This window comes from Gallus gallus, chromosome 3 (assembly GCF_016699485.2).
Source record: "Gallus gallus isolate bGalGal1 chromosome 3, bGalGal1.mat.broiler.GRCg7b, whole genome shotgun sequence".
In the NCBI taxonomy this organism is placed as follows: Eukaryota; Metazoa; Chordata; class Aves; order Galliformes; family Phasianidae; genus Gallus; species Gallus gallus.
This window is the reverse complement of record NC_052534.1, coordinates 16,506,629-16,527,863: the sequence shown is the minus strand read 5'-3', so window position 1 is coordinate 16,527,863 and position 21,235 is coordinate 16,506,629. Positions and strand designations below refer to the sequence as shown.

The following is a 21,235-nucleotide window of genomic DNA, read 5'->3' as shown; positions in this document are numbered from 1 at the left end:
GGCAGCCTATATCTTTTTGGTAAAGATGTTTCTATAACTTTGGCAGTCAGAAATGCAAGTTAAAGGGTCTTTTTTTTTTTTATAGCCCAGTTGTGGCTCATTCTCAAAATGATTTAAAATATCGCATGTGTTTTGCATTTACAAAGCTAACGCAGGCCTCCTAAATGAGACCTTACATAAGACCTTTACTCTTGTATTTGTCTCCAGCATGTCCAGGCAAAATGATATTTTGGAAACTTTGCTACTTTTAGTAGCAGTGGCAGTCCAAACAGCCACCTGTAATTTCTATATCATGTAATGAATGAACGCGCTGAGTTCAGGGCTGAACCAGATCTCCAAGCACCCAACAAGTGCCAGCCCCAAAAGGTTACTGCTGACATGGGAAATACAGCCTGTTTCCACATCAGCACTTATGTGCAACTCCCTTACAAAAAAAACACAAGCCATGCCAGATTTCAGTAAACACAACACGATTCTGCAAGAGATTAAGCAACACTTGACAGGCCAGAGGACGTGGTAAATGAGAGAGAGCATGTAAGGACAAATCACATGCACTGACATTAACGTGACTCCTCAGATGCTAATAAAAGATACAGACAAGCCACTGAAAAAGGAAGCATGTAAACTCAGGAGGTATGCATAGCATTTTTTTTCAGAGAAATCATAATTACCTGTGGAACTGAGAGGTGCATTAACAGGTTGGGAATTTCTGCTTTAACACAGGCAGCTTTTAGGTTTAAACCAGGACTATCTTGTGGTCAAGGCCTCCTCTTGATTTTAGCTGCAGCAGCAGCACCATGCACAACTAACCACTTTACCCAAGCCTCTCTGGCTCCAGGCCACACAGAACTGCTCTTTGGTTCTGCTCAGCTTCCCCCAGGCCCTCACCAGTAGTTACAAACAGCATACTTTAGAAGAAACGACACCATCGATCAAAAGGAACCTAAAGCTTGGCTGCCCACAAGGAAAAAGCGATTATGTTCTACCATTACTATTTCCAGAAGCCACAGTTATGGAAAAATTGTAACCCCATAATAAAGACATGAGACGTTGCAGACCTCTGCATCTTGACACAAACCTCTGCTGCTGCCAGCAAGAGTAGCTGTCCTCACATCAGTATCCCCACCTGAGTACCAGTGCCAGCACTAAGGATAGAGCAGGAATAAGAACCAGGGCCAGCTTGGAACACTTGCTGTATTGGAGGGGTCACAGCAGTCCATGGACAATAACCAAGTAAGTTTGTGCTCAAACACAAAGCAAACTGCAAGAACAGAAGGAGTGACTCTGGGGAGGGTAACTAAATGTTGAAAGCCTCTATTTTCCAAACTGATGTTTTTCTAAAAGCTAGCATTTAGACATACACAAATCTCTCCAATCACACAGTAAATTATTTTTGTTCTCCTGCTCCACCCAGCCACTCCACCATCATCGTTCTACTGTCATCTCTCCTCTAGTTTCTCTGTTTCATGATGCAACATTTTCCATACATCTTCCCCTTTCACTGCATGACCCTGTCTACCTACCCATCCTCTTAAGGACAGATTTTCCTAACTTCTCATGACAAAGAAAAAGAGACCGACAGAGAAACTACATGACATACAAGGAGACTTAATCTTCCCCCAAATCAGGAGCTCTCGAAAAAGCCACGCAGGCAGACAGGGCTGAGCTCTGACCATGTGTCAGACAGGGATAGTCCCCCAAGCACAGTCCCATGTCTGCCATCTATTCTCTACCCCTTTTTTAGGTTATGAACTTTCCAGGCAGACTGTTTCCACCATCCTCGTTTCACTCCGGTTCTGACCAGACAAGAAAAAGGAACATCACCAGTGACCTACTCCATTATAAACAGCTGTTATTAGCTGTCTTATAAATATTAAACCAAATAATTGAAGGTCTTTCTCTTATCCTGGTCACTGAAGTAAGAAGTTTTGCTGGATGCTCTTCTCAGTTTAAAGGAAATAGTAAGGTATTGCTGCAGTACTGTACTCAGTGATGCAGATTAGAAACACCATAGACAGGGAATGTTGGCTTTGATTACTTTATTTTAAATTATTTTCCAGTATAGAGGGGCATATAAGAATAAAGCATAGCAGAAAGTTCACTGATCCAATTTAATTTTTTCAGTCTACTGCTCCGTAAGCATTTGAACTCACAACAACAATAAACAAAAAGTACACATCTGTTACAAGAGTGCAGCCCTCACTTCCACACAAATCCTAAAAGCATTAATTTATGCACAACTTAGACAGTTAGCACTATTTCTGCAGGACTACTCTTCCCTTGCTTAGGGATGCCTACCATCATGAGGTCCTGTTTTCACAGCTAATGGGGACTGTCTTCTGCTATTACAAATGACATAGCCTCTCTAGACTAATGAGACCTATTACCAATTACTCAGGCACCAGGAATACTACATATTCATTTCCAAATCCTGAGGTTGGGATGGTACAGTATTTTAGTCAGACTCAAGTCCAGCTCATATGACAAACGTCAGATCAGATACACCGCACTGTCAGTCTGCTTCTTTGCTGAGGAAGCTGTCACATTCCCAGAGACTCAAAGGCCTTTGGGAAATGATTTTGAATCAGAGGAATGCCACCCCTAACAAAATTCTTTCCAGTTTAATGGGAAGACTCATCATCACACCACCCAAGCCCATTGTGGGGTGCAGGCTATAGCCACCCCAGACTGTGTCACAGCAGCAGTACACAATGTCTTATGAGAAACAAAGGAGCTTCCAAGTTACAGCTAACAGAATTTGCGTGCCAAAGAAAATCCGACAAAGGCATTCTGCTTTTAGAACACTCCTTCTGCTTTTTCTGCTATACTGACCAAACTCCATGGGTTACTGAGTTGAAGTGTCATCAAAAAAAAAAGAGAGTTTAAGTGAGTAAGGCACATCAGCTTGACACTGTTATAAAGAGAAAAGAAGGAAGATGTTCAGAGCACTAAATGCATTTGTTGTGATAGCTACCTCACTACTGAACTCTCCCTCCTACAGTGGGCATCCCACTCTTACTACAAAGTGGTTTTAGGCTGTGAGGGACCTCATAAAAAGGAGGAGAAAGGAGGGCTCATGGGTCTGTTCTGCCCTTCTCAGAATACCTGGAACCCTTCAAAACAGTGGGAAGTGCAGAGACAACAAGGAGGCAGGACCCAGCGTCACAACATACTCTGGTGCCAAGATTTAGCAATCTATTCTACACGTGCATGGCAAACAAATCACTCAGTGTTATCATTTGGGCTTAGGGCTGCATATCTTCATTTCCACGTGTCACTGCTACTACCCCTCAGACCAGTCTGAAAAGCGGTCACAAAGTTCTTCTGTGTTCCCCATTCATCAATGCAATCAAGTCTTCATGCCCCAAGACATACTAAATTGTGTTTGAGCAATTAAGCCACCCTATACACATTACAGGAACTGTCCCACAGCTTCCAGAATTTCTTCATATCTGCAACATTGTGCTTCTGAAACATCAGTGGACAAAAGCCTTCCAGTCTGTCCCACCACCAAAGGAACTTCCCCATCCTCTTCTCACACAAGAACAGAAAAAGGCTTATACAGGACATTCTTTGCAGAGGCGGTCACCACTGTTTTTCACAGAAATGAATGCAAAACCTCAAAGCAGACATTATTCCTCCAACAAGATAAGGATCATGGTTTAGTAGAGCATCCAGTAGGAGACCTGCATCATTAGAAGCCTAAGATGTGTGACTTCCTGGCCTGCATAGGAAAGCCAAGCAAGTCTGATAACTACTATTTGCATGTTTCATTACAGGTTCTGGATGACTCACAATTAGAGGTGAGGACAACTGCACAGGCAAGCCATGAACATCAACTAAGCAAGATTAACTGAGCAAGATTAGTTTGGTAGATCCCACTGCCTACCTGTTAGACATGCAAAATAGCAGTACCCTCCATCACATATCTAATCCCAAGCAGATTTCTTTATTCTACAAGGCCAAAATATACCACCCAGCACCAAAGGAAGACAAGGAGCTAGACTATATTTTCACACTATTTCAGACTCCAAAACAATCAGAAGTATCATCAGCCTGTGGATTTGCCTAGAAAAACTATCTCCTCATGTCAATTGTGATCAGAGTTTTTTTCCCCCCCCATTACATTACATATAATTACTACAACCCTCCATCCAGCCAGTATCAGTGCGTGGCAGGAAGTGTCACTGGGCCACTACATTTTGATTTTATGCTTCTTGCTATATATTGGTTGGGCTGAAAGGTATAATAATCAGAGCATGCCATCATTTCATCTTCTCAGAAATGCTCATATGCCTACAAATCAGAAGAGGACAGTCTAAAACGCTGTTTCTGCAGAAATCAGCTCTCCCTGAAGGAAAATGCCATTCCCTGGGAGCCAAAAGGAAGTGGCTCTTATCATGCTTGTGTCTTAACACAAGCAAACATTCACTGTTGTAATACTCAAGTAATAGATTACAGAGGCCACATCCTGAGTTTTTTGGTAAAAGATGCATGATACAAAGAGCACATAAAGAGCTTAACAGAATTTTTTTTTTTTTTTTTTTACAGTATTTCTTCCTGATGCCCAGAGGATTGCTCTGAAGTTCAAACTCTCTTCCTCCATGATCACACTAAACATGAACAGACAGTGTTTTTAAAAGCCAGGAGCATCCTTTGAACTCCCCTCATATATTCCTTCTACCTACAGTGCACACTGTATCCATCAAGTCAGAAGCGTAAACTGTGTTTTAAGACAGGGCAGATGCACCACAATCAGACCACTGTTACTCATCCAAATGGCATGCTGACTAAAGAGATAATGCACTGGTTAAAGGAAGGCCATGTAAAAAGATAGAAGCTGTTACCTGTGAGTGGAGAAGGAAAAGTGTCCACAGAATTAAAAAGTTCCTCGCTGCTCTCAGCACTGTGTGGAGACAGAAAGCCCTCTGCTAGGTCACAGACAGAGGGGAGATCCAATATGCTGCTCTCCTCTGAGTGATGATTTGGTGATGTCTCTTCTCCTTCCATGGTCCCACTGTAGACATAAGAAACCTAGTTCAGCCAAATTTGTTTAGCATGAAAATCTGAGCAGAAGTCAACTCAGACAAACTTTGTTCAACTGTCCAGCTCACTTTGTGAGCAGACAGAAACTGTTTCAGCATACTGGTACTTAATTTAAGTAGAGAGTAAGATATTAAAAAACAACTACCAAAAAAAAAAAAAGAAAAGAAAAAAACACACCACCACAGCAACACCAAAAACCATAGACAATGATCCTCAGCCCTGAATTGGATAACCAGTAGCCCACAGTCAATGAGATTTTCCTAGAAGGTTCTGAGAAGTACAGAATCAGGCCCCAGCGCTAGAATGGTACTGAATATACTCTGCTGTTGAATTTACTATGTGAGCAATTTTGAAAGGAAATATGTTCTTCAGGATCTCATCCCCCCCACCAATCACGCTTCTAGATACGACAAGTTAAAAACATTCCTCCTAGCTCTGTTCATAAAGTTCATCACTCTCAATAGCACAAGAAATGAACATCCCTGCAGTTTCATCCTGCAGGCATGGCAAGGATTTTCTGGTATGAAGGCAGTAGGGCAGCTGAACTGTATATTCCATGCACAGTACTTTGGAAAGCTGCAGCTGAAGCACCCCCACATCCCTACACCCTTCTTTAGAGCTCCTTGAACCAGTTCACCAGGGCAGAAATACAGCGCTGAGTGGAGAGCAAAGCTGGTACTGCCCAGCTTCACATTCAGCATCACACAGAGTAGGAAACTCTTCTGGAGTGAATGGAACTAAAATGTTCCCATCAGGCAGCTCCAAACACAGCTGCACGATACCCTCAGTTTCCTTTTAATATCTCAGCCACTCAACTTTAGCCACCAAGAGCTCACACAACCACTTTTGATACAGCTGAGATTCTCCATAAATAGTACAGGCCTTGCAGAGCACTGCTGCACTCCAGCTTTACTACCACCTCACACTTGTAGCAAACCAGAGACAAATTAACCTCAAGGCCCCATGCTAGCAGGACATTCAGACAGGAGCTTCACTTAAACAACACTGAAACGACAATGAGACTGAATGAGGTAAATGTGAACTGAAATCATGTCCTTCTCCCTCACTTAAGCAATGAATAATGCCTTCCATGGAAAACAAACAAACAAACCCATGGACAGAGGATTCTTAATAGATCTGAATTTACTTCCCAACTCTTACGTTGGCTGTAGGAGATCCTGGACAAGTCCCTTCCTCCAACTGTTTTGTCTACTTACACACAATAAAGAAAAGCAGATTATGTCTCTGTGCTGCCCCTTCCATCAGCTGTACCCTTTTGCTATCTTGGTGAAGAGCAATTGGGCAGAGATACCAGATCCCCTCAACAGGCAGTAGCTTGGGACCCTGCAGATGCACATTTATTTCCTCTTTTATAAAGATGTACTGCCTTCTTTATTTTATCTCAGATAAGCTGGGTTGTAACAGTGAGAAACAGTGTTTCAATCACATATACAGGGGCAAAACAAATCAAAGAAGAGATTAGCACAGCAAAAATGAAGTAAATGTTCCCAAATTGATTTTTTTTTTTTTTTTAAGCTTTCATTCCTCAGGTGCTTCTGTCTTGATGAAACTTGTAGCTAAGATGCACTTTTGTGGAACAGGGACTAACCTACTAATGACAGAGAGCAAAAATGTTGGCTGTGAATACTGGAGGAGATAGCTGCTTTACCTTGGAGAGACAAGCAAGGTCGCTGTATTCATGGAAAACTTCTACCGAAAACGGTGAGAAAATTAAAAACAAAAAGCACACAACCCTGCTCCCCAGTTTCTTCACAGAATAAGTCCTCCTTGATTGCTCTTCAAGCCCCAAATCACAGAGAACCTGTGCATAAGGAAAACAGAGAAGAAGAATTCTGCCTGAAATGTTTTCCCACTCTGTGCTGCTCTTTCAATACACAAACACTTCACAGAACATTCTAATTCAGGTCTTGGTCTGAAAACAAAATAAAGCAATCCAATCACAGGCAAGTGGAAGGTTATAGTAAGAGGAGACACTGGCACAGTAGCAGAACAGTCTGAAGCCAACACTGACATACGTAGGCTGCTGTAATCCTGGCCTTCTTTGTAGCAGCCTGTGCTGGTCTCTTCCCCCTGTGTTACCAAAACAGAGCTAACAACACTTGCAGCCACGTGACGGTAAGAACCAGACAGCTGTTCCTGATGGAAACTAATGACTACTTTTTTCTCTTTTTCTCCTGAAGTATTCCCCTCAGATCAGCTCTGTTAATTGCTCCAGCAACTTCACAGTGCATTTTGACCACACAAGGACATTTCAATCAAGGCTACAGAGGTCCTACTCATAGAACTGGTGGGGAGATGTGTTTGTGAGGATGAATGAGACCTCAGCTCAGCCCTGGCCCTTCAGACACGTGGAAGGGACATGCTGTTAGCCTTGTGCCATACCTAGGAACAGCACTGGTAGGGGAGCAGTCCTCTGGGACAGGTGCCAGGCGCAAAGAGCTTGTTGCTGCTTCAGGATCCTCTCCTTCCTTCACGGTTTGTCGGTCTCAGCTCACTGGAATGAAACAAACAGGCCTGTTACATGCTTTGCATCAGCTGAGTGGGCTGACTGGACAGCTTGTCCTTTCAAAACACATATGCCACCTGAAGTCAACAGCCAGTCATCACATACATTGCTGTTTGTCAAGGCTGGCACAGTGAAAGATTTTTTTCTAGGAATCAGAACTAGCACATCTAGTAATGCCCTTGAATCTTCTGACAATGACAGAGACCTCCTGAAAAAGGCTTGGGACACACTAGAAATTAAGCCCACACTTTCTTTAAAAGCTGCTGCTGTTTACTCAAAACCCGTGAAGCAGAGGAGCAGGTCACACTGATACCCCTCCTTCCCATGAGCAGCGCTAGCCATAGCTGCAAACCTCCCCCCCCTCACTACTGAGGGGAAAATCAGGCTGAAGCAAAACGCTGAGTAGGGAGCGACAAGGTGAAGGCCAAAGCATCCCGGCCCGCTCCCTTACCCCTCCCCTCAGGCCCCGCACCCCGCAGGCAGCAGAGAGACGAACGGGCCCGCCACCGGAGCGCGGGAAGTAGAAGAAGCCTGCGGCGCCATCTTGGCTCGGGGCACGCGCGCTGCCGGGGGGCGGCTCCTCCGTGTGGGGGGGCGGGGAGAAGAATACAGGGTGGGGGGGAAGAAGTGATGAGTTGGGCTGGGGGTGACGAACCGCGTGATTTAAGTGGGTTGGGGTGAGGTTTGTTGTAAGGCTGAGGAGGACACGATGATGTGGGAGTGAAGTCCCCGCCACCAGAAAAGCTCTGGCAGTGAGAAACTTGAAAGGTACTGCTGGCTCCTGAAGCAGCATGCAGCTGCAGCAAGCAGATGTGGCAGGGATGCTGTAATGCTTGTAAGCAGCCTTCTCCAGCTAACCAGCTCCTATTTGTGGCATTAGGCAGAGATCTTTGGACTTCCATTTGTTTCCTTCACAAGAAGGCAGGGATTCCGTGCCCTTCTGCTGGAGCGGCACACTCCCCAGCTACCTCTGTCGTGGTCATCTCCAGCCTTCACCTTCACTTCTCATGTGTGTTACCAGCACAGAGGTTCCACCTGCCTGCAATATGCGGGGAAGTCTCCCAGTGTGCACTATGTTCCACTCTATGGTGCGTTCATGTAAGCACACAACAAAACTATGCTAGCAGCCACGTCTGAAGTCGGTCAGAGCGAGCCCATGGGCCAAGAAAAGAAGAATGAAGCCTCATGCTTGGTATTTTGCAAAGATCAACTGAGAGGCACGCATGGGAAAAAGGAAATGCTTTCTGACTATTGCAGCTCTGTCGCAATGGGAGTTTTCAGAATGTTGACAGTTTAGAGACCAGGTTTAAGTTGTACAATTTCATGTTGCTGAAGCTAATCTGTATCTACTAATTTACCACCTTAAAGAGTAATTGAGATGAAAAAAAAAAAAAAAAAAGGCCTTCTCATAAACAGCAGGCCTAGGAACTTCATGTTTTTCATTCCTTTCCCACTGTCACTCCACAGAGGAACAACTCTGTTGACAAGACTTCCTCCTTTCACAACAGCTAGACATGAATTTAGTGCATGAAAACATTAGCTGAACAGCTTCAGTTCAGCAGGAAGTGCCCAGGGCAGGAGGGATGTGGAGGGGGTTTGAACAAGGCTGATTTTTTCCCCTCATTTCCCCCATTGAATCCTACAAAGTTTGTTCTGTTACTCTCACAACTGAAAGCATGAAAATATTTTATGCATGCACTATGCTTCCCAGCTCTAGAAAATACTATTAAAATTGATGGAGGATCAGATTGTGCTGGGTTTCCATTGAGAAGTCCTCCCAGGCCCTCCAGACAGCACTTTATAGGCTTTTGTCCTGTACAGATCTCTTGCAGTCATGCCAGGAAAGAGCAAAGGAAGGTCAGAAAAGAGTTCTTCACCACTCAGAAAGAGTGAGACACCTGTCATTCTTTAGTAATTTTTTTCACAGTCATCATCTCTTCACATTTAGCTGTGTCCTTTGCTTGCACGCCATAGCCTAAAACTGATTGATTAACCCAGCTCTGTTAGCTCATCAGATAATATTAACAGTATCCAGGACCACATAAAAACATTGTGTGTTTCATGTTTTGCCACATCAAAGCAATCATTTAAACCAGAAAGCCTTCCTCTAGGCGATCATTTCCACTTAAACTGAAATATTCTTCCTTGTTATCACTGACTCCAAACAGTGATAACTGAGGGGCTAATGGGGTTTGGTGTAACATGCTCTACAGAGTTCAGACTGAACTAGCACAGTCTAACACATTATTCCAACCCCATAAACTATAATCCAGTACTTCTCTTTGGGACAGGTTAGGGTTACTAACAGCAAACAATCGTCTGTAGTGCAAAAAATGTGTTAGCCAAGCATCTGAAAAACTCAGCCTGTTCTGGCCTTCTTTGGCTGTAAGGTAAATAATGCTTTTTGCTTCCTGTTTCAGTAATGAGAAGTTTAAGCCTTTTACTTGCTGCAATCAACACCCTAAGGTAGAGGAAGTTTCAGAGACCAAATGATATTTCTGCTGTACCACATACCAGTAAGTTGACTTCTTTTTTTTTTTTTCTTCCCTCCTGGGAGTGTGTTGCTATGGAACTGCAAGTAGTAGCTGACTTTTTAAGGTGCCACTTCAAAACCAGGCTTGAAATCATGGTGGTAGACAGCTCAGGTTTTCCCCATGTCTTAACTCTGTCTTTTGGAATTTTATGATTTTGGGAGAAACCTGCTATCTCTTCAAAAAAAGTAGTTTTCAGTGGCAAAGTTTGAAAAACTGAATGTTCAGGATATTTCAGTACAATCAAGAGTGAAAAGGAAACCTCTCGAGGTGTCAGTGTTAGCCTCATCAGGGCAGCTCAGAGCCTGAAGAGCTTTTACGTACATGAATCCTCTTTTACTTCTGATTCATTCCTGAAATGCTCTTCTACTCTATGAACAGGAGGAAACTATACAAAATCTAAGAACTAGAGTTTGCAGTGTGTGGCTGCCTCACATCCTTTCTGTTCTCCTGTTACAGTACCTGGAAGATCTCTGCTCTTCTTTCCCAGCACTTCTGCTTGCCTTGATAGTTCATAACCCCTCCTCATTCACCTCACTCTGCACAGAAACATCCTTTTCACTGCTCCTCTCAGCCCTTTTGTCTTTTGAGCCCCCTCACCACACTGAATTATGGCAATTGCAGACCTTCTGAGAGCCATTTACTTCAAGTTCCTTTTTGCCAGTACCAGTTGTGGCCTCTGAACAAGTGCTTCCTTTGGCATTTAATCCAAATGACCCTTACCAAAGCCCTCCATTGCTAAGACAAGGTGCCAATAAAAGCCACACACCTGCCCGTCAGCTGCTCTGCTATTCTTGAACCTTTGCTCTCCCTTGGTTTCTGTGACCATCCTTATTGTATTCTGCCTTCTCTGTCAAAGTTTCCTTAGGTGCATCCTTGTTGAGGATGTCTTCATCCTGCCACCAGAAGCCTCTCTCCGAGGGAGCCTCTGATACAAGCACGTTCAGTTGCATCCTCCACCAACAGATTCAAGTAAAGAATAGACATCAATATCAGGTTCAGAAACTAGGGAGCCAAACCTATTTCTTACAACCCCCTGCCAAATCCTGTCCTCCACTTTTGCTGGATTGAGTGCAAGAAGCATGACTCCTGGCCCCTCTGACTGATATGGCCTCTTTTCTCTTTTGTGCTACCCGCTTTGCATCTGCTGCATCTTGAAGCAACTTTGAAGGAAAGCTTTTTATGATGCTAACACTATTCTTGTTCTGCTTAAACTTTTTGTACAGTAGATGCAGATGTTGGGTTCTGTGGGGTCTCTTTCCCTCCCAAGAAAGGAGCCTTTCTGCATCTTGCTAACCATAAAGCAAAAGCATCATGTGAAGGCAGGTTATACACAAAGCACACTGTAGCTACGTTCCCATCTTGTACCCAAACACAACTTGTGTCTGTGTTAACTAGCATTTATTTGCTTCTTTCAGATTCCCCCTCCAGAAATGTATTTCTATATCAGTCTCAGCACCCACGCTCTTCCCTTGCGTTCCTGTTCCCAGTGCTTTTGTACATTCTAATTGCTATTTGGTGCCTATGGTGCAGCTGCTGTCTGATGGCAATCCTGCGCTTTGCAGCTGTGATAGAGGAACATGGAAAGAGCAGATACATTCGGAGTGACAGATCTTACCTAGGCTCACCTCTCATTCTCCATGTGGGGCAAAATAACCCTTTAAGCATTAGTGATCTGATGTTTATCCCATTTCACTCTCATTTTAACTCTATGAACCTAGTGAACTCCAGTCTCTTCTTAGATTCTGTAAACCTTACCATGCACAGCAGTCAGCAACAGGACTGCTATTATGCTGGCATAAGTATGTGTCTGAATTTCCAGATCCAGAATTTCCAGAGAACTCCCTAGACTCTGGACAGAAACAGTTATAAATGGACCTACATTTGTCTATTCACACATAAATATCCTCCAAAGATTTGTCATGTTCTCATGCCTTCAGATCTCCAGGGAATTTCCAAAAGAAGTTTTCAGCCTGATTTGAATTAAATAGTCCGAGGAGCACAGGAAATAAAGGTTGGCTTCTCGCCTGGATTCTCCAGTGCTTGATGTGTTAAGGAGGTCCAACCAGAAGTGTCAACAGCAGTATTCACAGCACTTCGCTCTGGGTGTTCGTGTGCTCAAGAGCTGAGCCACCTTCACTGGATGTGTACATCGGTAAGGTCTCTCCTCTGTTTAGTTACGGAGTTTTGTTACAGTAAGCACATTAGCTCCAAGACCATTACCTGTTTATCAGGTTAGATCAGAGTTCAAAAGTAACTTGAGATCAGCACAAGCACATTGGCTTTCTTTCCCTTGGAAGCTAGGCTAAAAGTAAAGAAAAAAGTCACATATTTCATCTAAAAGGCTGCTTTCCTGGAAGCGGGGTGATGGTGAACAGAGAAACCAGAGGCCAGTGAGCAGGGGCGTGCTGGAAGAAATTGCCCTGTGCTTATGCACAGCATTGTCTGCCCTGGCAGTTCTCTCCAGTGTATTGCTCTGGGGAATTTCTAACTAGGTTTTGCAGCTGTCTGCATATTGTTTTACTTTAATTAACTGAGGCTCTCATTCATAAGACATAAGATTGACAAGGGCTTTTTTATTAATTATACCCATTAATTCTTGGAGAGCATCTTTATCATGCTCTTTATTATGGAGGCTCCAGACTAATCTGGTTCAATGCATTTTGATTTGAGACAACAGTCTTATTATCCGTCATCTCAAGTATTTGGGTGATGGCTCTTTTGGAATAGTTACATTGTCATTTTCCTGTGATTTTTATGAGGTTGTGGCTGCCAAGGTCTTCTCTGAGGTCCATTCAAGACATGCTCACTTCTAGTGCTTGAAGTCCAGCTTCAAGTGCTTAGTCCCAGCTAAAGGACTAAAGCCAGGTACACATCAGTTCCCCTGCATGAAAGGGGCACTGAAGAGCTGGAGATGTGCTGCTAATAGAAAGTGCCATAAAAAAGTTCCAAGCACTATTAGCTCTTCTCCAGTACTCCACCCAGTCAAGGCAGGGCTCCTTCCTTATTATTCAGAGCCTAAGCTGTGAAATGCTCCCAAAGTTCTGACTTGTCTGAGGGGCCCAGCAGTTATTGCTACCTTTTTGCCTTAGGCTATTCAGCAGTAAGTGGTTTTGTGCCTTCCTCTTGAAAGCTGCAAGCAGAACAGCATGGAAGCACAATGGAAATTCTCCCCCAGCCTGGGGACAGAGAGGAAAGCCAAGATAAACCTGGCAGCAATACATTAATGCATAAACTGATCTTCCCCTCTGTCTGCAGCACCTTTGTACTTGCTTGTGAGTGTTCACCTGAGATACCCTGATCTTGTGTCACCAGCTCTGAGCCATGTTATCATGCAATAAATCTACATGACCATCTAGGAAGGAACACTAAGCAATCATGCTCACCAGCTGCTTCAACTCTCACAGCTCCTGAAGGAACCACTAGTACCAAAAGATTTGAGCCAAAAAAATGGTTGTTCTTTATAGAAAAAGAGATTGGATCCCTGTTGCTGACTTTGTGCTAGTATGTCCAAATAGTAGCAATTATTCTTGACCTCCAGTTACTACTGAGAGGTCACCATGCAAGTGTTTGGAGGCACATCAGCAGGAAGAGCAGTTCCACTGCTGCTCAGTGCAGACCCAGCTCTCCACTTGCACTCCCATCTAGTCCGTGCCATGCCCTGCCCTGCATATCCCTTGAGGCACAGAGAGTTTCACCTACTTTTCCACGCCCAGTGCTGAGAAAGCTCAGGAGAAGAAAGTAGAAAGCATTGGACTTGGCCTGAGGCAAGAGAGCCCTGCAAGACTCTTCTCTGTCCTACTGGAGTGCAGTTTCACACACCCTGCTCCTGAGTCAGCTGGAGAAGGCTTTGAATTCCTCACATCCAGCAAAGCACCAAATTCCTGGGTGAGCATCAGACTAAGACCGTCTTAGGCTTGGTGGATGAGCAGAGAAGAGGCCCTGCCCTCTGGCCTTATTTATGACCTAAAAGTGAAGGTAAAGAGCAGACAGACTCCTGTTCTTTGTCCTTAGTTTCCAGACATAAGCTCCTTAACTGCTTTGAGGGAGAGCTCCCTCCCTAATCTGTTATTTTTAGATTAGCTCTTTTTAAGAGATTGCTTGATGCCCCCTGTATGCCTACTCTGAAGTTTTTGATGCTCCTATTTCTCAGTAGTGAACACTGTGCAGTATCTGTTGTCATATCGCTCCAGTTCATATTCTGCTTAGCTGGATCACAGGCAGGGTTAGACGTGGGCAGACATGGTAACAAACACCTCAAATTTAAAAAAAAAAAAAAAAAAAAAGAATTAATAAAAATCAAAGGTGCAGTGACTCAGTCACCTGCTCACTCTCTGGGAACAGAACCAACACCCAGGTAGAGCCCTCTTTTGGGGGCAATGGTGTGATGCAGTGCAGAATCTTGGCCTCTCAGCACTTTTTAAACCAGGCCTGCAATAGGTAGAATTTGGCTTGTGCCTCTGGGCTATGTTATGCTGACATTCAGATTGATATTCCTCTTGTACTTTCAACTGGAGTCTCCCCCTGAAAAAGCAGGGGAATGAGGAGCAGGGAAAACCCTGCTCACAAAACTCCATCAGGATCTCAACAGAGATTTATCCTCACAGAGAAAATCTCTGAAGATCCCAAGTGCTCAGTTTTACACAAACCTCCCTTCTCAGGGAGCAGCAGCCATTTGCCTCTTCCAGACCAAACTCCTGCCTGGGAATACCAAAGAGTCTAAACCACACTGCCAGTCACTGTGGCTTTGCGCTGCAAGGCTTTAAGACCCCACCCAGGGCATCAAAGCGACATGCTCCCAACCCTAAGGATGACTGAACTGAAAAGAAATGCTGAAGTTTTGGAAGGCAAACATTTAAAAGGAATGTCTGCAGTTTTTCAAGTGGCTATGAGAGTAGATGAACTTCTACATATAGGATTCATATATATAAGGTATATATGTCCAAAGTGAGAAAGGTGTGCTCAGCAGCTTTTTGCTAATCTGCTAATCTGTTTTTATTGTGAAAAACAGTATATAAAGGACTCCTGATGCATGATTACAGCATTAATAACAAATCCCACTAAAAAACTACCAAAAAGAAAAAATAAAGCCATGGTTATTGTGCAGAAGCCCCAGCAAGTCTTGTTCTTCTGGCCTAGGTTACCCAGGGCTCAGCATAAAAAGGGGAGGCACTGCCCATCATAGTTGTTGCCACAGCTCTGAAAGCTTTAAGCCAAGAGTTGATTCTAAAATGGTAGCACCAGCATTGGCAAGCAAGTCAAGATACCTGCAGTGCATTTTTGAAGACCAACAAGGAACTAATCAGTAACTTAACAGACTGACCTACCTTCACTTAGGCCTCCAAATCATTGCTGAAATTTGTTTTTAAACAAAGTTTAGATTCTTCATATTTTGAATGCAGAAAGCAAGTGCTTACATGGTTTCCCTGCAGTAACCATTTTTACTCACGCTGTGGTTTCTTACTGCTAGAGCCAATGTACCTTTCTTCTTCCATTTATCCTACAGTGACAAGTGCTCATTTACTTTTCAAGGTGGAGTTCTAATACGCACACATCAGCACAAGTCACTTGAAGGTGGGAGAGCTCAGCCAGTTCCTAATTTGCCCACATGAAAGTCTGTGACTTTCTTTTCTAGTGTCACAATATTTTTCACAAAGCAAGCCAGCATGACACTACAGTAGGTTAAGCAGCAGAACTGTTACACAGGACACATATAGCTGTAACTTACAAGGATTAGGCAGGTATTTTCCAAGTTTCCTGTTACATCAGTAATTGATGCAATGTTGTGCTTAACATCTTCGTGGGATTTGTCACCGAGACTAAGAAACAGCTGCTTCCTTGGACAGCCCCTCCTCCCATCATTGCTGTGTTGCCTCACATCAGACCCTGCAGCTCCCCAGCACTGCTCAGCAGGTGTGTGCCACACACAAACATGGAGGCTAGGCACCAGACCTGGATCTCCACAGAGCTGTAATTGCCATGACTCACATCATTTAATAGCAATGCAACATCAGGACAACCTGGAGCTACAAAATAAAAACCATTTCCCATCGCTGGGAAATTAAGCTTGTCATTTTAGAGCACAGCGTGTTTCATTTCCAGAAATTAAGACAGTTACATGATTCTTGCAAGTTGCACTGGCAGTGCATACATCCTTCCTTCCTCCACTTACCCTGCTACCTTACAGGCCCCATTCACCAATTTTTCATGAAGAGGATAGCATTTGCAAAGCAAGTGTTGTGTCCTCACAATATCCTCATTATTCCCTTAGAAAACCTCCTAGTTTCTTGGATAAATTAGGGCAATTGTTTAGATACTTATGGGAACAAAAGTGCAAAAGGAGATAAACCTGAGAAAGATTCAGAGGGGAAATTTTATAGAATGAAAGTGTTGATACAGGTTTTTGGTTTTATGTGAAAGGAATTCCACCTTCCACTTTTCTCATAAACATCATGGCTCGTGATGCTTCCCTCCCACTCTTAAACTCTGCACTGGCATTTGTTTAGCAGTTCCCTGGCAGAACTACAAGTTTCCATAGCAAAGGATGTTAAATGAGACTCTCATCACAAACTCGAGGAACTACTGAGGACTGAAAGGCAACTAAAACAGACACAGAGCAGCAGAAAAATGCAAAACATCTATGGAATATGGAATATCTCTGCTGAAAAAAATCCTATTAGTACTGGGAGACAATGGGAAAAATATTCCCAGTAGAAATCCTGCCTAAGTAGAGCATCCAAAAGTCTATGAACCACGGTTAAAACTGCCAGATTAGGTTCAAAATCTAAGACTGACTGGATCAGAAGAGACACTCGGAACAGAAGCCCTACCTATCCTCTGTATCCACGTAAATATCAAATCCATCTAAAGTGTTGTGAAAACTGGTGATAATGGGATAAAACTTAAAAATCTATGGGACGTCTATGCAGAGCTTTAAGTGGAACACTAATGCCATTGGCTATCAGCGCTCAAGCTGGCATCAGTTGGCATGATTCATGGGCTTCAGTATAAAGAAGGCTTCAGAAATGAAAGAAAGCCCTATTTACAATTTCTAATGCCCCTTAAAAGGCCTTCTGTGTAAGAGACCTCCACCTATGTTAGTGGGAGCACATCACTCAAAGCAAAGCTTAACCCTAATGGAAGCAGAAAGAAAACAGCTACTCTACAGGTAGCAAACAGTCATGTCTCTTTGTGTACCTAAGTCATTTTAATCAAAACTGGAGGGGCAGCAAAAACCTGACTTTTGGGGTTTTTTAAAAGTAGGAGGTCTAATATTTAAGGGGTAGGATCCTCCATCACTGAGAGTTCCTGTGAAGTACATGGAGGTCTGTGTACTTCTCATCCACTCGCAGGTACTGCGATACCAGGGTTGGTGCTGATCTCCGAGCCATCTTTACTCAGCACAGAAAGAAAACTTGAGTCACAAAGAGTCAAAAGGAAGAAGAGACCCAATAGACTGATCCAGTGAACCAGCCACCCTAGTTTTAAACAAGGGTAGGGTTAACACAAGGTGCTGACAGAGGGCTGTATCCTCATGCTTTTCTCCAGCAGCTCCAGCAATAGGTCCAAGACCAGCATTACTTGGGATCACTGTGTTCATGACTGCATGTCAGCCCTGCATTCAACCACGAGAGCCAAGCCTTTTGGAGATGGGTCATTGGACTGTCACTGGGAAGGCAAACCCTTTGGCAGGGAACAGAGCACAGCCAGATGTGCCCTTTGTGCTTGGCCAAAATGGTTGATACTGAATGCCAAATAGACTAACCATCTGTAATGATATTGTATTACAGCTGTTTTCAAAAAATGCATTTCAATAGAACTTTTAGACAAAATTACACCAAGAATAGGCCCTGGATAACATGTTGTGTACCTCCAGAAATGCAGTACCATCCCTATAAGTAATACAACCTCTGAACAATTGCAGTCATTAGCACTAACTAGTAACAGAGATTAATGCATTACATGCTAGAGTAGACTTTAAGCCAGTACACATGGATAGATATTGGACAGGCTTGGATAAGATATGGACAAGGAGGGTAAAAGTCATATGATTGGTTTTAATCAACATTTGGACTTGTGCATTAATCTTTATTGATACAGAAAGTCAGGTTCACCAGCCATTACATTCTTCAGCTTTTTTCCTCCTCTGCATCTCCTCTGTTCATGACAGGGGTCAAATATCTCATTTGTCTGCTCTTAGCATTAGTGTATCCCAGACTATGAGGGGTGTTTTCAGAGCATAGACCTGTTCTTGCAGCTGACCTGTCCCCAGAGATAAGCCAGAGAGGTTGCTGGCTGCTGAAACAGCAAGCAAGTCCTCCAGGAGTAACTGGTACCTCCTACTGTCAGGGTTCTTTCTTCCTCCACCCCCTTCCTCCCATCACACAGGCTTGTCAGACTTGATATTTGGAAATCCAGAGCTCTATCCTACATCTTCCTGCAGAACATGCCAACAAACAAGATCAGAATTTTATTCATCTTCTAAGGTGTTGTCATCAGATGAGTATTTGGTTAGAAAGAACCTCTGGAAGGGATCTCCAAACTCCTGCTCAGAGCAGGGTGATTGCCAGTGCCAAATCATGTCAGCTACATCTCTGTCTAGCAAATTCTTTAAATGCCTCCAGAGTCTGACTCCCCGGTGACCTGCCCCAGGGCTGCACATCCTCCCCAGGAGGAAGCTTTTTCCCCAGCATCCAAACTGAACTACAGTGTGTGTCTTTTACTTCTTGTTACACTATCCTCCACCACTGAGAAGAATTTGTCCCCGAGAAGAGCTTGGTTCTGTCATCTTTTCAAGTGCCTTCCAAGAGGATGAAATCTACTATTACGTGGTTCTTTTGTCTCCTGGTCATGCTAGGGCTTTGTTGCTGGCACCAAGGATGGAACATTCTTCACTAAGAAGGTCACCAACAACATCCTCCTGGATTCTTGTGGACACCTGGCACCTTTCAGTTGTAGTCACTGTATTTGCAAACAAGCCACTTAGTACCCATGCAAGTGGGTGTGTACAGACAGAGCCAAATGACTATGTGCCTTGGGTTAGGGTGCCAAGTGCAATATCCTCTCCCAGGAATCTCTTAAAAGCTGGCTACTCAGTTCTCCCACATCCTTCACAGATGGGGCAGGTGGGAGGTACTTTTTATTTGCATTGAACATCACCTAGTAAACAAAAAAGAGAAAGTGTGTAATAAAGATGTAATAAAGAACATCTCTGCCCAGGTCCAGCTCAGCTCAGCTCATCCATACTCATAGAAATCTGGTGGAAGGAATGTCAGAGGAGACTATTATAGAGCTCAGCACCAACCAGCATGATGGAATAAAAACCCGGTGTTTGGGAAGCACTTGTGGAAGAGGCAAGGAGAATATTGCTCCCCCAGTGGCTGTGTATACCATCATTCGGTGCTGGCTTTAGATACAGAGCTCATGGGATGCCCTTCTTGAGAGAGCAGGAGTAATGTGCAAGCTATGCAGGCAACAGGAAATATGAGGTATGCAAAGAAGAGCATCAGCAACCCTATGGAGAAGACATCTCAGTAGCATTCTCGTCTACCTGACAGGTGAGGTGTGTCTTTCTGTGAGGTTGTGTGTGTGCCCAATAAGACCGTGCCTCGGCAGATACATCACCTCCTCTGAGGGCAGCTGCCAGCTATCAGAACAACTAGAACTGAATTTTAGAAATGCCACCCATTCCCAAGTCATGTACTACAGGCAGGGCCACAGTTTATTAATGCTTTTCAGTCTTCTTTTGGTTTGAATGCCAATAAGACAACATGCCTTATTAAAAAAGCATTAAGCATGTAAGCAAAAAAGGAGAAAAAAGACATTAAGTGTATCCCCAACACAAAGAGTTTAATAGGCTTCAGAAAGATATTAAGGTTTATTTCCAGCCTGGGACTGCTGTATAGCCTTAGAAAAGGCTGCGAGGCTCCACTAGCATAGTGTATAAGACACTGCTTAGTTACAGAATGACCTAAACAAGGATGTGGTTCTTAGCTGCCTGATAATATTTTGCTTCAGTCATTAAAACAGAGCTGCTTGGTCAGTGAGTCAATGTTCACAAACCTTGAGTTCAGGATCTGACTTCCAGCCACCTTGATTAAGTTGTTTGTGAAAAGGAAAAGATTCTTCTAAGGCTGTAGTTCACCTGGTACACTAATTTTGCAATTATATCTGTCGGTTCCCTTCCAACTGCAAGAAAGACAATGTGGTGCTGACAAATGGGCAAAGGATGGGATGGTTTGGCTCTATACTAGCATGACCTTGATGAAGTAATTTAATGTCGCCGTGCCTCAGATCCCTGCCTGTGAAATTGGAATGAGCTAAAACTTCCTTTCTCCTACAGTGTATTTATCTATACGCCTTTAATGTTCTGCATTCATTGGCACTGGTTTGCAAAAGTTACTCGGCAGCTATAAATAGCTGTACACCCAAGGTGAGAGTCACAGAAGGTCGTGGTTTTTGGAGATAGGGAGAAATCTCTCATATGAAGAATTTACGAATGATCAGTAGGACAAATAAGCTTCCATTTTCCAAATAGAAAAAGATTAAATAAATTCCTGAACTGTCTTATTTTTAGTAATGAAAAAGTAAATCAGCATGAAAGTTATTAATCTGAGGTATGTAAACAGGCCTGGGAAGAACAAAAAGAAGAAACCCAGAGAGAGTTACAGAGATAATGAGTTATCATCAGGATGCTTCTGTAAACTCAGCTCCTTTTCCACAACATATAAGATGCTGTCCTACATGAGCACAGTACAAGTAGCACTGAGCTGAGGATCAGAGCTCTGCTACTGCAGTCTGACGCAGTGCAGATCTGCTGCCTGGGCAGGCAGCAGGACCCATGCCAGCCAGCACCTGCCCTGAGATCAGCACAGACATGAACCTGGTGCTCAGCTTGAGCAAGAAGGGCTTACTCCTATTCTAACTCTAGTGTGCTTGTGAAGAAGGAATTATGTTTGCCTTAGAAATTACTTCCTTATTTCTTGTGTGTTGATTCACTTCTTCTAGGATGCTAATTTAAGCACTGGCGGATCACATGGGAGGACTTTGCACTTAAGGACAGCCTCATTAACTGACCGGTAATACAGATTACCAGTGCTAAAAGATCCATAACTGGTTCATGCCAACTTCC

The 21,235-nt window shown here is 43.6% G+C and overlaps 1 protein-coding gene across 7 annotated transcripts in view; it reads right to left on the bottom strand.

The window, feature by feature from the left end:
* Positions 1-21,235, bottom strand: part of CHGB (chromogranin B) — a 96,106-nt gene that overhangs the window by 59,490 nt on the left and 15,381 nt on the right. For 3 of the 7 annotated variants that reach the window (XM_046939544.1, XM_040698243.2, XM_046939545.1), the window contains 3 exons: positions 7,450-7,561; positions 6,716-6,868; positions 4,848-5,017 (listed from right to left, as the gene is read on the bottom strand). In XM_046939544.1, coding sequence (XP_046795500.1) covers positions 4,848-5,017; positions 6,716-6,747 — 202 coding nt within the window. In that variant the 5' untranslated portion in view covers positions 6,748-6,868; positions 7,450-7,561. Of the gene's footprint in view, positions 1-4,847; positions 5,018-6,715; positions 6,869-7,449; positions 7,562-8,024; positions 8,125-21,235 lie in introns of those variants that run through there. The other 4 variants (XM_040698244.2, XM_040698245.2, XM_046939546.1 and 1 more) reach the window with 4 other exon arrangements.